General features: G+C 45.6%; 2 protein-coding genes across 5 annotated transcripts in view; one reads left to right on the forward strand and one right to left on the reverse strand.

Annotated features, from left to right (window-relative positions):
- The window catches only part of LOC308463824 (claudin-34-like), a 312,859-nt gene that overhangs the window by 247,609 nt on the left and 49,270 nt on the right, over positions 1-15,980 (forward strand). The window lies entirely within an intron of this gene.
- Positions 1,612-15,980, reverse strand: part of DPYSL2 (dihydropyrimidinase like 2) — an 85,873-nt gene continuing 71,504 nt past the window's right edge. For 2 of the 4 annotated variants that reach the window (XM_080982437.1, XM_080982439.1), the window contains exons 9-14: positions 15,594-15,750; positions 11,154-11,295; positions 9,708-9,878; positions 9,150-9,329; positions 7,593-7,770; positions 1,612-6,400 (exon numbers count right to left, since the gene is read on the reverse strand). In XM_080982437.1, coding sequence (XP_080838563.1) covers positions 6,309-6,400; positions 7,593-7,770; positions 9,150-9,329; positions 9,708-9,878; positions 11,154-11,295; positions 15,594-15,750 — 920 coding nt within the window. In that variant the 3' untranslated portion in view covers positions 1,612-6,308. The remainder of the gene's footprint in view (positions 6,401-7,592; positions 7,771-9,149; positions 9,330-9,707; positions 9,879-11,153; positions 11,296-15,593; positions 15,751-15,980) is intronic. The other 2 variants (XM_080982438.1, XM_080982440.1) reach the window with 1 other exon arrangement.

The following is a 15,980-nucleotide window of genomic DNA, read 5'->3' on the forward strand; positions in this document are numbered from 1 at the left end:
GAGTGACAAAAAGAGACTTCTCAAAGAGCTTCAGCACCACCATCTGAGCAAGTCCATTATGACCATTGCATCCAGATATGTTCTCTCCTGTGTAGAGCAACAGAAGTATTTCATGAAATTTATTTACAGCTTGATTGTATAATAAAGAAAACCCTCGGAGAAGGGCCACCTGGAATAGCCACACCCCCACGTTCACACATGCACTGAAAACACCTTCAGGGAGGGGGCTTTGCTCATACAGCTGTATCATGGAAGGCACCCCCATGACATGGTTGTACAGGGTTCCAGGTCATGGGGAGCCCTTTGAGCAGAGGCTCCTATTCCTGCAAGTCTTTTGCTATGAGTGGCGCTGTGGTCTAAACCACAGAGCCTAGGACTTGCCGATCAGAAGGCTGGTGGTTCGAATCCCCGCAACGGGGTGAGCTCCCATTGCTCGGTCCCTGCTCCTGCCAACCTAGCAGTTCGAAAGCAGGTCAAAGTGCAAGTAGATAAATAGGTCCCACTCTGGTGGGAAGGTAAACAGTGTTTCCGTGCACTGCTCTGGTTTTGCCAGAGGCAGCTTAGTCATGCTGGCCACATGACCTGGAAAAACTGTCTGCGGACAAACGCCGGCTCTCGGCCAGTAAAGCGAGATGAGCGCCACAACCCGAGTCATCAGTGACTGGACCTAACGGTCAGGTCCCTTTACCTTTTAGGGTTGCCATACATCCAGATTTTCCTGGACATCACCAGGATTTCAACTGATGTTTCGGGGTGTCCTGGCTTTTACTTTTTGAATTGTGGCAACCCTAGCTATCTGTGGACACCAGGGTGCGGCTGGCCAGCACGACATGTGGGGTATGACTACTCAGTATCACTCAACTTTCATGTTCGTTCTGCGGAAGAGCTACAACACTTGCAATAGGCTTCCCAATCCACACCCATGGGGATGCTTATATGAACATGTGAGGTCAAAAATGTGTTTTCCTTTAAGATGTTACCAGGCATTTTGTGTGTGTTACACTCATTAAAATGTATATTCTGAAAGATGTATGCACCAAATGCAATGTTTATGCATGTTTAGTAAGCAACATAATTTAAAACTAGTATTCTGTGGCATGCTGCCCTCAACACTGGAGGAGAAATGCAGTGTTATACTACATGAATTTAGGACAGAAGAGACACAGGAAGCTTAACTGTAGTCACACCAGCTGGAACTCAATGGAACTTAATTCCAGCACCTCCCAGATGGGTTCCAACACCTCTCAGGTGGGCGCCATTGCCATTCTAAGAGAACAAGAGAGTTCACTGTGAGTTCCAGCAGTTTTTCTCTAGGAAAATACCAGTAAGTCACCCCACTGGTCCTTCTAGCTCGTTGTTGTCTACAGAGACTTATAGTGGCTCTCCGTTGTTTCAGAAAGGAGTCTCTCCTGGTCCTACTTGGACATGCCAGGGATGGAACCTAGGACCTTCTACATGCAAAGCAGATGCTCTTACTACCTGAACTACAGTCCTTGTGCTTTAAAGCCATCCAAGTTGTCCTATGAACCAACATGGACCTCACTAGATTGCAACTTGCACAAACACAGAAGAACCAAACGGAAGACCACCAAGAAACAAGGAGACGCCGACTGAAACAACAACGTTTTGTCTTTATTAGGAGTTCCCATGGTAATATAACACAGAGTTCGTAAGGAAGAAAAAACACAAGACTCATTTTATGCCATTGAGAGAATGGTCAAATTTTATCAGTACTCCTTTTGTCTACACACATGATCAGCTTATTCACTTACAGCTCCTTCACTCATGTTCACAAGCACAAATCCAAGGGTTAAAATCCATCTAGTAGTAAATTCTACATGGTTTAATTTTTTTAAAATTATTATCATTATTTTCCTTTTTCTTTAGAGCATCAAGTCACTGCGGCAAATTAATTCCAAGTTCAATGTCATTTCCTTTAAGCATTTACATATGACATTCATGAAATAGACACACAAAGCGAGCAAGCTCCCACAGGAAAAAAACATGCTTACATAGCCTGCAAAGTTTTATTTTTTAACAAATCCTTTATTCCCTCCCCCCTTAAAAAAACACACACAGTGGTCCAAGAACAAAATAATGAACACGAGGGGGAAAAGGAAGACTCAAGTGAATCACAAAGAGCTGCGCATGTTTCGTATAACTGAAACATGGGGTTGCATCCAACTAACCTCTACTCAAGGCACACTCATTGAACCTAATGGATCTAAGTTAGCCATGTCTATTAATTTCAATGAGTCTACTCTGATCAGGACTAACATTGGATACAACCCATGGTCACTTCCCCCCTCCCCCTTCCCGAAACAGAACTTTGCTTAAATTCATCAAAGCATAAGTGGCGAGGAGAGAGAGAAAAATTAAAAAGCTGCAAATATATATATTACCCTTAACTAAATATTTTTTAATTATTTAATAAAAAGTGCAATCTCTGAAGCAAACAAAACAGAACCAAAACACAAATGAAACTGTCTGGAATGATGAACAGCCATCAGTTATGGGTGGAAGGGTGAGAAAGGGGGAATTCAGTTCAAGCCTCGACTGCCTTTCAGAATCTGACTGGCACATTTTTACTACTCCTGGCTGAGTTGTACAGTGCACAGCCTGGAATACAGAAAGCGTCCTACACTAAAGTCCAGTTGAGCTATTACCTTAGGCTTGTTCACACATTACACTAAACACAGGTACAAGCTGTGTGCAGGTGGGTGCGTCTGTTGCTGACTGATTGTGCAAACTACACACATGTTGACTACACACCTTTGAAAATCTACAGAAGAGCACAGCTCCACTACAAAGGGGTGTTGGTGCACTCATTGAATATAATGTGTGGTCTCTGTATACAAATAGTTGAGCTGTGTACTTGTTATTCACAAGTAGCATTCAACGCACAATCAAGCATACATTCATTCAAGCAAACACTTGCATAACACTTTGCAACTGTCTTCAGGGTAATGTATTTTGTGAACACCCCTTGCATGTAAGCTCAACATGTAAAGGAGGGGGGGATGTGAATGTGCCCACTGTCCCCAGCAATAATGCCTCTTGTGGCTTCAGAGCTGTATATATCCTGGCAAATATACAGGGGGTGAGGCGTGTGGTGTCAAGCATAGGCCCAGCAGACCCACTGCTTGGGAACCAATGTACAGGACTCAAGGCTCACCCCCCCCCCCAATGCTCAGTGCAGCAGGGTACACTAGGCAGCACTAGATATCCACACCCCCTCTGTACTGGGTGTGTGGTTCCAGAAAGGATCAGCAAGGGGCAAATGTAGGTGTTAACTACAGTGGTGGGAGAGGAGTGTGTGTAGGGTTGGTCGCCACTGCAATCTCCTAGCCGCCTCCCAGATTCCAAGGAGCCTGCTGCTCCCCTTTTTCACATCACTCAAAGAAATTGGCTTTAGTGTGGCAGATGTGTTCTGAGGAACGGGCTGTGGAGCCACTTTTGTAGATCACAACTCCATCACTTGTTGGACTTTAAAAGACAAAACACATTGACCTGGCTATATTCTACTTTTCCTTTCAAAGAATCAGCAAATATACAATGTTAGGATTTTTTTAAAGTAGTTTGTGTTGTTGTTGTTTTTAAAAAAGAGGGGAAATGTGTGGCAAAGTATCAATTTAAAATCAATTGAAATGAGTGAACAAAGAAAATGAGGTTATGCTGCCTTCACAATTAAGAATTTATTGTAAGGTTCTATGAAGTATTTCCATATGTTCTTTACTAGGGCTGATCGTGTGGCACCTCCACATGAACACTCAGGAACAAGAATCTGGGCTGTACTTGGGAAAACCTTTTCTAATAAGGGGGTGGGGGGAAAACATGCTATTGGCCCCACAATGTGTAATCTGCTTCCATGCACACAGACCCTATGCAGCTCAATCCACATTTGAAAGGATGTCAGGCTTACTTCAGATTCCCCATAGGTCTAATGAAATGCCTCTACACAGCGGTGCACCAAAAAAGGGAGGAATGATTTAAGTACAGCTTAGCACATTATCAACTTTGTAGAATGCAGTGACCTAAATTGGCACAAGCGATTTAAGGGTCAGTACACAGACACTGCCCATTAGATTCAGCTCCAGGCTAACCCAGTCCTGCTGCAAGCACAAAGGAAGGGAGGTTGCCATATGGTTTAACACAGGCTCTCATGTGCAGGGGCAATGTTCCAAGGCAGTCCAAGAAACCAGGAGTCTTATGTGCAGTCCATGTACCTGCTCAGTCTCTCATCTACTCAAGCAACCCCACCCATAAGACTGCAAGCCTTGACTGTGGAGAAGGCAAGGGTGGATGGAGGCATGGGAGGTGGGAATGGGCCAAAGGGGGTTGATGGGCAAGGGAGGAAGGGTGGTGGAAGAGACTGGCACAGTTTTTGCACATGAGGAGGTGAGGAATCCAGGCACAGTTATGCGTCTGGTGGTGCATCCATGATAAGACCAGACCAGTGGTTTTCAAAGGGTGTGGCACGCCACACAGGTGTGGCAAGAGGGGATGGCAAGCGTGGCAGGAAGATTCAAGGACAATCAAAGAACCATTTCAGTGTAGCAGGGATATACAACCAGAAACTGTATCCATGCCTCTCTTCAAGAGCATTGGCTATTCTTCTACAGTTCTCCACGTGTTGTGAGCAAGGATTTTCAACTCTGACATATATGGAAGGTCAGAAAAGAGAAAGGCTTCTTTATGTTGATGAGAAGATGAGAGTTTGTCTCAAATTAGACCTAGTATAAATGAGACTACCAGGCAAAAGTAAGCTCACACCACTCACTGATGTGTAAGCATACGTACTTAAGATACATATGTATGAGGCTTATTTATCATTCAATTTTAGGGATGGTTCATGTTCTTACGTAGCTGCATTGTTTTATACTTTCTGGGTGTTCCATGATCATATTATGAAGTAGTTGTGTTCTACATTATGAATCAAGCGCTGCTAGGACTTGTTTCTTTTTGCTGTCCAATGCATTTATCAATAAAGAAATTGGTGTGGCACGAACAAATTTTTATTCTGAAAGTGTGTCCCAGAGAAAGAAGTTTGGAAACCACTGGACTAGACTGTTTTTAAAGAGATTCCCATTTCCCTCCAAGTTCTACTGAAGTCAGGAGATGCTGGTTTTTGCTTTTTAAGGGAATGGGTCATTTGGCAGCACGATTCCTAGCTAGATCTCCTGATTTTAGTTCTGAACCCAATGATACAGAGCTGGTGTTTAGAAAGTTCTCCAATGGATGGACATGCAATGGCGCCAATAAAAGGTGACTTACTCTGTGCAGAATCTGACACCCTTACGAAAAGGAGAATGGAAAACCAGTTAACGATACTGGTTAATCCAGCAAATCAAGGTGGAGCTGGCCCAAGAATCAAGTGAATTATCTGACATACAGATACCTGTGGCAGGATGGCCATAAGTTGTTAGAAGGACCTTGAACCTCATGCGGCTCAGAAAGACAAGGATGAGCTTAATTTCAAAATAAGGCATCTCAAAGCATAACACATCAATGAAGCAAGCGCACATGTCCCCTCTCTCTCTCTCTCTCTCTCTCTCTCTCACACACACACACACACACACACACACATCTATTAAAACAAGGAAATGGATGAACAAATGATCCTTCAATTCCGAGATGGGATTAGCGCATTAAAACCCAAGAACAACACGGGCTACATCCTCCCAGCACCATAATACCTGAAACCTTAGCAGCACAACTTCTACCTTCCTCTAATTGGAAAGTGGGGTGGATACAGATTTGGTCCTAGGGAAATCATGACTCCCACATTTTTTAAGATGCAGGGCTGCAAGTCCAGTTTCTGAAACATCCAGTTTAAAACCTCATTTTTTTTTCCTATTCCTCTTTCCAATAGTTAAACCTGAACCTTCATTTATATAAAAAGTAAAATATAAAGCAGCTTCTGGGAAATTCACTTTTTCCTTCCTTTTTTTAAAAGAAAAACAAAAAGATAAAATGGTGTTAATGATGATATAAGTTACAAGTTCTACTCTTCAATGATGTACTCCTTTTTTCTGCATCCCCCATGTGTCAAAATGGGGGAGGGGGAGTTTCCCAAATGTATAAGGAGGGGGAGGAATGAATAGGTTCTGTGAATATGGGGGCGGGGGGGGGGGAGATTGACAACAAAGGGGCTGGGGAACTGCAGCCTTAACTAGGCCTTACCCATTGGCTGCCCGCAGTAACCATCACAGGCTCTAAAATAATCAAAAAAAGGGTCTTCAAGTGCCCCACCCTCTCCCATGATCCGCTAAGCGGTCATGTTTTTTCCCCCTTTCATTGCTCTTTTTTTAACCCAAGCTGGTGATATTGGCACGGCCACCAGGAGGCGCCACTATGCGCTGCGTAGTGCGGCGTGGAATATTATCATCAATCTGTGCACCTAGAAGGAAAGGGACAGAGAAAGAGAGGTGCATAAGCATAGTGAAAAACTGAACATATATACATAAATACATAGTGTTATTGGTGATTTAAGTTAACGGTGACTTCAATGTCCGGCTCTGGCTGGTGCAAAATGATGCAGACAGACACTGGATGGGGACAGACTGCCATCAGCACAGCACACCAGTGCTTAAAAGCTTGTACTGGCTGCCCATAGGTTACCAGGCTCAGTGACGAAGCTGCATGCTCCACTACCAGGGGAGGAGAGGGAGAGCAGGCGTGGGCGTGGCGCATGCCCCTGGGGGGCGTGGCGTGCACCCCAGGAGCATGGCACGCCACCCACGAGGGCATGGCCTGTGTTCTGGGGGCGTGGTGCCCAGGGGGTGCTCAGCACGTGTCCGGGGGCGGGGGGAGGCACTGCAATGGCACCCTACCAGAATAGTGGTGCCAGGGGCGGTCCGCTCCCTCCGCACCCCTGTTCCTCCGCCAGTGACCAGGCCAGGTTCAAGGTCTTTGTGTTAATTTGCAATGCCCTTTTGGGTTCAGGATATCTTAAGGACCACCTGATCCCTTATATCTGTACCAGATCATGGATAGCTTTTTTGGAGGTCTCTGATGGTGCCCCCACCCCATGACTCTAGATGTGCAGCTTGTAACGCCTAGAAATTGTGTGCTCAGTGTTGTGGGCCCAAGCTAGTAGAACTGCCTCCCAGGTGCCCACCCTCCTTGCTGAACTTCAGGTACATGTCACTGTCTTATTCCAGCAGCCACTTTAAGGTAGCGTGTGTCTGGTTTTATTCTCTGCAGGGTCTATTTTAATGCACACCACTTAGAAATGCTAATAACTGAACAGTATATAAATGCCTTAAGTAACTTAAATGAACAATAAAATGTGCTCCCAAGTCCACAATGCTCTCAATCCGGCACACTCTCAGGACTTCTCTTCACAACAAACATGAAAGCACCTTCCGTATCAACTCATCTCCCCCTGCAATACTACTAATTTGTTCATCAGGTCCTGCTCAAAGTTCCATTCATTGGGGAGTTTTGGTTGCTGCTGACAAGAATCAGGGCCTTTTTGATAATGGCCCCCCTGGAGTGGAATTCCTGTTTTGTGCATGGGAAGGAAGAGGACCCAGGGCCTTCAAGAAATAAAACAGAAATAAGATTTCACCATAATAATTTAGCCTCACATAGGTATGTACCAGACAAGCTAAATCCAGACTGGTGCAGGTTCCTAACAGGCGGGGCCTGCTGCTTCGCTGGAGACGTCTTGGCTGAGGAGGCCGGTGTGACCGTTTTCGGTGTCACTGATACTTCACAGACTGGGCCGTCATACAGGCCACGAGGAACACCCCTCAGCTCAGCCAACTAGGGGAAAGAAGGGGAAATGCAGGAGAAAAAAGCACTGAGAAGCAGCCCTGATTATGGACACATTCAGCTTTAACTAGCAATGTTCCAGTTCTCAACATGCAGGAATGAGAAATTTGTGACCCTCTAGCTGCCACTGGACTGCAACCACCATCAGCCCCAGACAGCATGGTCAATGGTGAAGGATGATGGGAGTTGTAGTCCAATGTCTGAAGAGACCTTTGGCCTTCCAGATGTTGCTAAACTACAACTCCCATTGCTCCTGGCCATGCTTGCTGGGGCTGATGGGAGTTGTAGTTCAGCAACATCTGCAGGGACAAACCTATACATGCTTATTTAAAAGGCCCCACTTCTGTTCAGTCAGTGGGGCTTGCTCCCCTGTAAGTGTGTTTAGAACTGAAACTTCAAGCTGACAAAGAGTTAGCCCTGTGGATCAAATGTTCTTAATGGAGTCATCCTGCCCAAGCCAACTCTTGTCCACTGCTTCAACTCAAACCAAACAGAATGCTTTCATCCAGCAGAGGGCAGTATTTGAAAAAGATTCATTTTTCTTTTAGCAAACTTCACCAACCTGGGTGCCATCTGGATGTTTTCGACTACAACTCCCACCATCACCACACAGCTCAGCCATAATCCAAAACATCCAGAAGTCACCAGGATGGCAAAGACAGGCTTCTCTTCCTAGATCTCCTGAAGAGAGCTAGATAACAATTACAACCAGGCCAGTGAGCTAGGCTTAACTCCAGTGTAGCTATGTTGATTTTCAACTGGATTTGGCTCTAAAAGAAGAAAACCAAGGCACGTTTTAAACTTTTGGTCTCTTGAAATAACTTTTGTGAGCTTCATGGCTGAATGGGGATTCAAACCCTGGTTTCCCAGGTCCCAGTCCAACACCCTAACCGTTACACGACACTGGCTCTCCATTCATGTGCATTTGTTCACTGGAGCCACTATCAGAGATCTGGCATTGCTGGGTACCAGTCAAAACCCATGTTGCAGCAGGGGGCTCACTGCCCTAATGATGTAAGAAGAGCCCTCCTGAATCAGACCCAAAGACCATCTATTTTTCCATGCTGTTTCCCACAATTGCCAACCGGATGTCTTTTGGCAGTGGTGGCTGGTGTTCATTGGGACTGGTAGGGCAGAAGTCAGAGGAGACCAACGGTAGCTGGAGCCAGTCAACCAAAGGCACAGGCTGACAATTGTAAGAATCAAGGCATGCCAATGGAGGCTGGTTAAGTGCAGATTGAGGTTGGTAGGGCAATGGCTACCTCAATGGAATTCAACATCTGTTGCAACTATGTGAACCTGAATGATTAAAATCCTGCTATCCAATTTACTGAGCTTTCAAAGGACACACGTTCACCCAGCACACTCACCCTGCTCCTGGCCTTGATGCGCTTGTAAACAAAGTCAGGGAAGGGCTTCCTGGCAACGTATCGCCCAGAGCCCTCAGTCACATGGAGGTTGCTGTCCTCCAGCACGATCTTCCCCTGGCTGATGACCACCAGTGGTGACCCACGGCACTCCATACCCTCAAAGATATTGTACTCCACAGCCTAGGAGGGAATTGAAGAGTTAGCCCCAGTCTAAATCTTATTTAATGTTCTTATAGCACACTGTTAACTCCCTGATGACAGTTTCCACCCACCCCCTACAGTTAGGCATATTAAAAAGGCTCCCTCTGGTGCCAAGTGATATTTTCGGGTGCCAGAGTGATGTGTGCTTCCAGTTTCAAATTCAGAAAGCAAGTTTAATTCAGAAAGCAATTGTCCCTAAGCCATCAGAAGTTTGGGGAAAACCCTTCAGTCCAGATGTGCAATGGACTGAGAGATGGGCTCTTTGAAACTCAGAGCTTGCATGTTCTTGCATAATTCTTCTGTATTTCTGTCACAATGCTTGGACAGGGAGTGGGGGGAAGTGCAGAAACCACTTACTATGTTGTGAGTCTTGGCTGAGATTGTCTTGACGCTGTCTGGGTCCCAGATCACCAGGTCAGCATCAGAGCCCACAGCTATACGTCCCTTCCTGGGATAGAGGTTGAAGATCTTGGCTGCGTTGGTGCTGGTCACAGCTACAAACTGGTTCTCATCCATCTTACCAGTAACCTAACCGTAAAAAGGTAGCAGTCCCATGAGAAGAACAGAGGCAATAATAAAGAAATCCTTAAAAGCAAACACAGTAACTCAAAATTCATACAGTGCTGAAATAGGGGGCAATCCTGCTAATCTAAATACCAGTTGAAACTTCTGTCCTCTTTGATGAAGATGACCAATGGGTGGAATCCTTTCCCAAATTTTTATGTTTTTTATCAGGTTGCTTTTTCAAATCAGGATAAGCATGTCACCTATATAGAACATCTTTATTTGCAGTTCCATCTTATAAGATGTGTGATAGGTACAGTTTGAACCTGATTCATTTTCACTAACCATAGTTTAATCAAAACTTGGTTACCCGAGTTTGGGCATAATGAAGAACTATGGTTAGAAACAAAATTAGAAAGAAAAGCTTCTGATCTCCTTTGCTGTGCAAAAGAGGAGAAATGGGAAGAAGCAAGTGTACCTGGTTGTTCATGTAGCAGAAAAGCATGGTTTCTTTTGACATCCATGCTGGGACAGAAATTTGCCTTCTGGTTCCTGTACTTGAGACCACTGGAGTCAGCTGTGATACTTTGAATATATTAGGTTACCTGTTTATCATGTTTGGGGTATACTCCACCAACTTAGAACCACACTCATCACAAAATATTTAACTTGAGCATTTTTAATATATTTAGCACTTTTGCTAAATGGTCAAAATATTTATTCCTTCCCCCAACACTTCTAAAAGTAAAGTGCAAACAGTGTAGGCCAGCTCAAATGAGCAGCTAACCAGCAGAAAACCAGTGTCCACTGCTAACACAGTTCCCTACCAGAAGTATTCAAAATAATCATAGGAGAGGGAAGGGACAAGAAGGAATGGTGTGGCTCAGTGGTCGACCACATGCTTTGAATGCAGGAAGTCACAGGTTCAATCCCCTGTATCTCCAGGTTGGAGGTGGGAGCATCCTGTTACAAACCCTGGAGAGTTTAGACAATACTGAGCTACATTGACCCAGAGTCTGACTTGGTACAACAAGGCAGCTTTCTATGATCCCATGGATGCAGCTTGAGCTCAGGTGATTCTGTCCATGCAAGGAAGGGAACCCCCCACCCCTCGCCCAATGTTTCAATACCAAAACTCGAAGATTGACATGAGAGTCTTCCAACATTGTGGATTCATTGTGCTCTGTCCATTACAACAATGCTCAAAAGGCCCCAGAACTGGCCTAGGATCTCAAGTAACATCAGCAAGAGATTGCCTGGGTGAACCAAGACCTCTCCTGCCCCATCAAAGCAACACACCACAGCTTTATCCCAGATGATGGACATCCTTTCCTCAGTTCCATTGGTTCCTTCAGGGATCAGAGTAAAGTTGTCCTTCCCAACAGCTTTCTGGGCAGTGTTGAAGGTACAGTGGCCACTGCCAGTGACTTGGAGATCTCCACTAAAACCAAAGACAAGAGGTGTGTCATCAACAGGAGTTACATCAAGAGCAAGAAGCTGTCATTGCAAAGATCAAAACAGACTTCAGGGGTCAGGGCTGAATGGAAAACAATGGAACCCATTTCATCTAGACAAAAGACGTATCTTCCTAATGGTCTGCCTTGGAAGGTGATGGTCTCTCCTCTGCTGGGGAGAGGCTGGATGGCCATTAAGGGATGGAGTAGTTCAGAAGTAGACAATCTGAGAACCTCCAGAGGATGTTGGACTCTAATTCCCATCAGCTCCAGCCAGTATGACCAGGGGAGATGGAAGCTGAAGACCAACAACTTCTGGAGGGTACCATGCTGCCTACCCCTGCTGCAGTTGCGCTGTGTGTTGTAGTTCTGGCAGCGATCAGGGATTTGGACTAGAAGACCTCTAGTGTCCTTCCCATCTCTTAATATCCAAGAAACCTTTCTATTTACTCATGGCTTGCTAGCATTCACCTAAATAACCAAGGAAGAGAAATAACCAAGGTTCTGGCACAACCTTGCTAACTTGCTCAAATGAGACCGCTTTTTAAACATTTGTTTTATTTATTACAATTCTGCTTTAGAACAATACATATTTAACATTTTTTTTAAAAAAAAAGTAGGGGGAATTAGACGTTTTTAATTGAAAAAATGACGGTGTTGCATCAGCCCTTCTGCAACATTGTGTCCTCTTTGAAAATGCTTAAATCTGCTATTTTCATTCTTTTTCCCTCCCACAAGAATGCCAATTATGCTCATGGGAAGGTTTGGGGGAGTGGGGGAAGGAGAGAATATTTTCTCTGGGGAGAAGAGTCAGAGATTATTTATGTTACTATTTTTATTTTTTAAAAGTTACTAAGGTTTGAAAAAACCACCAATTCTGTTTGAGTCTGCACTCAGACATATACTTCTGGTGAAGGACAACTCTGATCTCTAGGGGAACAGATGTCAAGTTTAGGGCAGGACATAGCTGGGGAGATTCAAATCTCACTTCTCATTTGGCTTTCACGTTGACTCAATTGCCAGCCATGAAAAGGACGACCACAACAGCCCACTTCAGACATCATACTAAACCAAGCTTCTTGAACCTGAGGCCCTCCAGATGTTTGAGATACCAACTCCCATCAGCTGCACCCAGCTGTGTTGGAGGGGAGGGAAGGGAAGGATGTGGAGTCAGTGGAATCAACACTAGCATCACCACGGACATGAAGCAAAAACCTGTAAGCACTGTGGAAGGTCTTAGTGGTAGAACATGAAGGCTGGGGGTGCCCCCTAGATCTTCAGCCTTGAATCTCCAGATGTGGTTGGACTGCAGCTCCCATCATCTTCAACCAGCCTAGTCAACCTAGTCAGGGATGATGTGAGTTGCAGCCCAACAGCAACTAGAGAAGAAGCGGAGTTTGGATTTCATACCCCGCTTTATCACTACCCGAAGGAGTCTCAAAGCGGCTAAAATTCTCCTTTCCCCTCCTCCCCCACAGCAAACACTCTGTGAGGTGAGTGGGGCTGAGAGACTTCAGAGAAGTGTGACTAGCCCAAGGTCACCCAGCAGCTGCATGTGGAGGAGCGGGGAAGCGAACCCGGTTCACCAGATTACGAGTCTACCGCTCTTAACCACTACACCACACGGGCTACATTATCCTTAAAGCACTTTTATCTTTAACCTCCCTCACAGCTGATCTTTTACTTTAAGCACACACACACTCACTTTTACTTGCCAGGCTTATGGCCTGAATATTACCTCTCCTTTTCTCACTCCCTTGGAAACACTGAGCCTCACCAATGCCAGCTGCTTCTCATCCTTACCTTCCAATCTCCTTTCACAGGCCCAGAAAGCGGGGGGGGGGGGGGATAAATGCCCATACTGTATTCAAAATCACCCCCTCCCTCAATTTGCCCTCCCTTATTCTGTATACTTATTCTGTATTAAAGGCAAAAGGTAAAGGTACCCCTGCCTGTACGGGCCAGTCGTGTCCGACTCTAGGGTTGTGCGCCTATCTCACTTAAGAGGCCGGGGGCCAGCGCCGTCCGAAGACACTTCCGGGTCACGTGGCCAGCGTGACGAAGCTGCTCTGGCGAGCCAGCACCAGTGCAGCACACGGAAACGCCGTTTACCTTCCCGCTATAAAGCGGTACCTATTTATCTACTTGCACTTAGGGGTGCTTTCGAACTGCTAGGTGGGAAGGAGCTGGGACTGAACGACGGGAGCTCACCCCACCGCGGGGATTCGAACCGCCGACCATACGATCGGCAAGCCCTAGGCACTGTGGTTTAACCCACAGCGCCACCCGCGCCCCCCCAATTCTGTATTATAAGAACCTAATCCAAAACTTCTCGAGGTCACCAGTTTGGAAAAGTCTGTTTAGTGTGGTTAGTGTAGGGGGGCAAACAGGAGCCACAGCAAGTCTTGGACTCATCCTCAACGTCCCCTCAAAACAAAGAAAATTTTACAATGGGAAATTGGGGGCAGTTGGTACAGAATGGAAAAAAATATCTGGGGGGAATTGTTAACCATTATCAGCTTCCTTCATAGCAGCAATTGGATCGCTGTTTTCAGCCAAGACACACTGTTCTCATGTTTTTATGCTACTCATTACTTCTAAAGTACTTTCCAGTCCACACTGTGCAAGGAAGAAGATCAAAGGCAGGCCCTGCCCATAGGCTAACACTGTAATGGTCTTATCTGCCTTCACATCATGCTTTCTCTACCAATGCTCCAGAAAAGGAAGACATCAAAAACCAGGAGAAAGGGGGAGGGGAACCACCCAGAGGTAATGAGTGAGCAATCCCTGTGTGAACGCTGGCGGTTAAGAGAGGGAAAAAATGGCCACAGGTTGCCTAATGGGGTGGAGCTGATGATAATTGTATAACCTGTTTGAACAGAAGTTTAATTAAATCCTGGAAGGGAAAACACTCTACAGTAGCCTCCCCCAACCTTAGATTCCAAATGCTGTTGGACTAATAATAATAATAATAATAATAATAATAATAATAATTAATTTCTTCCCCAGCCACTCTGGGCGGCTCCCAATTGAGTGTAAAAAACAATACAGCATTAAATATTAAAAACTTCCCTAAACAGGGCTGTTTTCAGACGTCTTTTAAAGAGAAGATAGCTGCTTATTTCCTTCACATCTGAAGGGAGGGCATTCCACAGGGTGGGCGTCACTACCGAGAAGGCCCTCTGTCTGGTTCCCTGTAACCTCACTTCTCGCAATGAGGAAACCGCCAGAAGGCCCTCAGCGCTGGATCTCAGTGTCCGGGCAGAATGATGGGGGTGGAGACACTCCTTCAGGTATACAGGACCGGGGCTGTTTAGGGCTTTAAAGGTCAGCACCAACACTTTGAACTGTGCTCGGAAACATACTGGGAGCCAATGCAGATCTCTCAGGACCAGTGTTGTGTGGTCCCGGCGGCCACTCCCAGTCACCAGTCTAGCTGCCGCATTCTGGATTAATTGCAGTTGCTGGGTCACCTTCAAAGGTAGCCCCACGTAGAGCGCAGTGCAGTAGTCCAAGCGGGAGATAACCAGAGCATGCACCAATCTGGCAAGACAGTCTGCTGGCAGGTAAGATCTCAGCCTATATACCAGATGGAGCTGGTAGACAGCTGCCCTGGACACAGAATTGACCTGCACCTCCATGGACAGCTGTGAGTCCTGAATGACTCTGAGGCTGCGCACCTGGTACTTCAGGGGCACAGTTACCCCATTCAGGACCAGGGAGTCCCCCTACAACAATCATCAACATCATGCTGGCTCCCATGAATACACAATGCAAAAATATAGGAACTTTTGCATAATTTGTAGGGCTCTGCAAGATTTTAGCGGGTAAACCTTTTCTGCACAAAAAGGGACGTGAGGAGGGATTGAAAAACTGTCTGAATGACAATCGAAATCTTGTATATTTTTGCACTTTTTTGCTTCCTCTTGGGCAGTGCCTTCTTCTCTTTTTAAAACAGTATTATTCTTCCTCGTGTGAACTAGCCTGTCAGGAATCACGCAGCCTGTGGGAGAGCATCACAGTGGCAAGTTAGCCAACCAAATCTGGCTATATAATAATGTTGTAAAGACAAACCAGAATGAGAGCAATGCTTTCTGCCTTCACAAAGAACCGGCAAATGTTTCTACTTTCCTTGAATTATTGTCAAAAGGGGAAGGTTGTGGTGAGAGTTTTAGTAGAACACAAAGTTTTGGTTCAGTCCTAATTTATACAGGTCACAGAATTCAGATAGCACAGAATTTCTCTTTTTAAATACACCCATCTCAGGAACTTTCCTTCTACTTACCAAGACAGCAGAGAATTGAGAAAGTCTGGAGTAGTTGGGTCAGGGCTCAGTGGTGGAGAGGTGACAAAAGCAGCTGCTTTGGCCCAGTTTTTACTCCAGTAGTGTGAGCCATCAGTGCCCAAACTCGCTGTTATGGGCTCACCATACACCACAGTGCCTGCAGAGCAGGATGACAGAAACAGGATAGACGTAACCATTGCAGAACATACGATACTATGCATATTTTCTGCAGGTGTTCTAAGGAAGAGATGTCTGAAAGTTTGGGAACATATGATGCTGTCACACTGAGCCACACCATTGCTCCATCTAGCCTGGTATTGTCTACTCTGCTGGTAGCAGCTTTTCAGGCTTTTTTCACATCACCATATCCTGTGGCAGTGAGTCCCA

The sequence above is a fragment of the Podarcis pityusensis genome, assembly GCF_964106645.2.
Source record: "Podarcis pityusensis genome assembly, chromosome: 15".
Classification (NCBI taxonomy): domain Eukaryota; kingdom Metazoa; phylum Chordata; class Lepidosauria; order Squamata; family Lacertidae; genus Podarcis; species Podarcis pityusensis.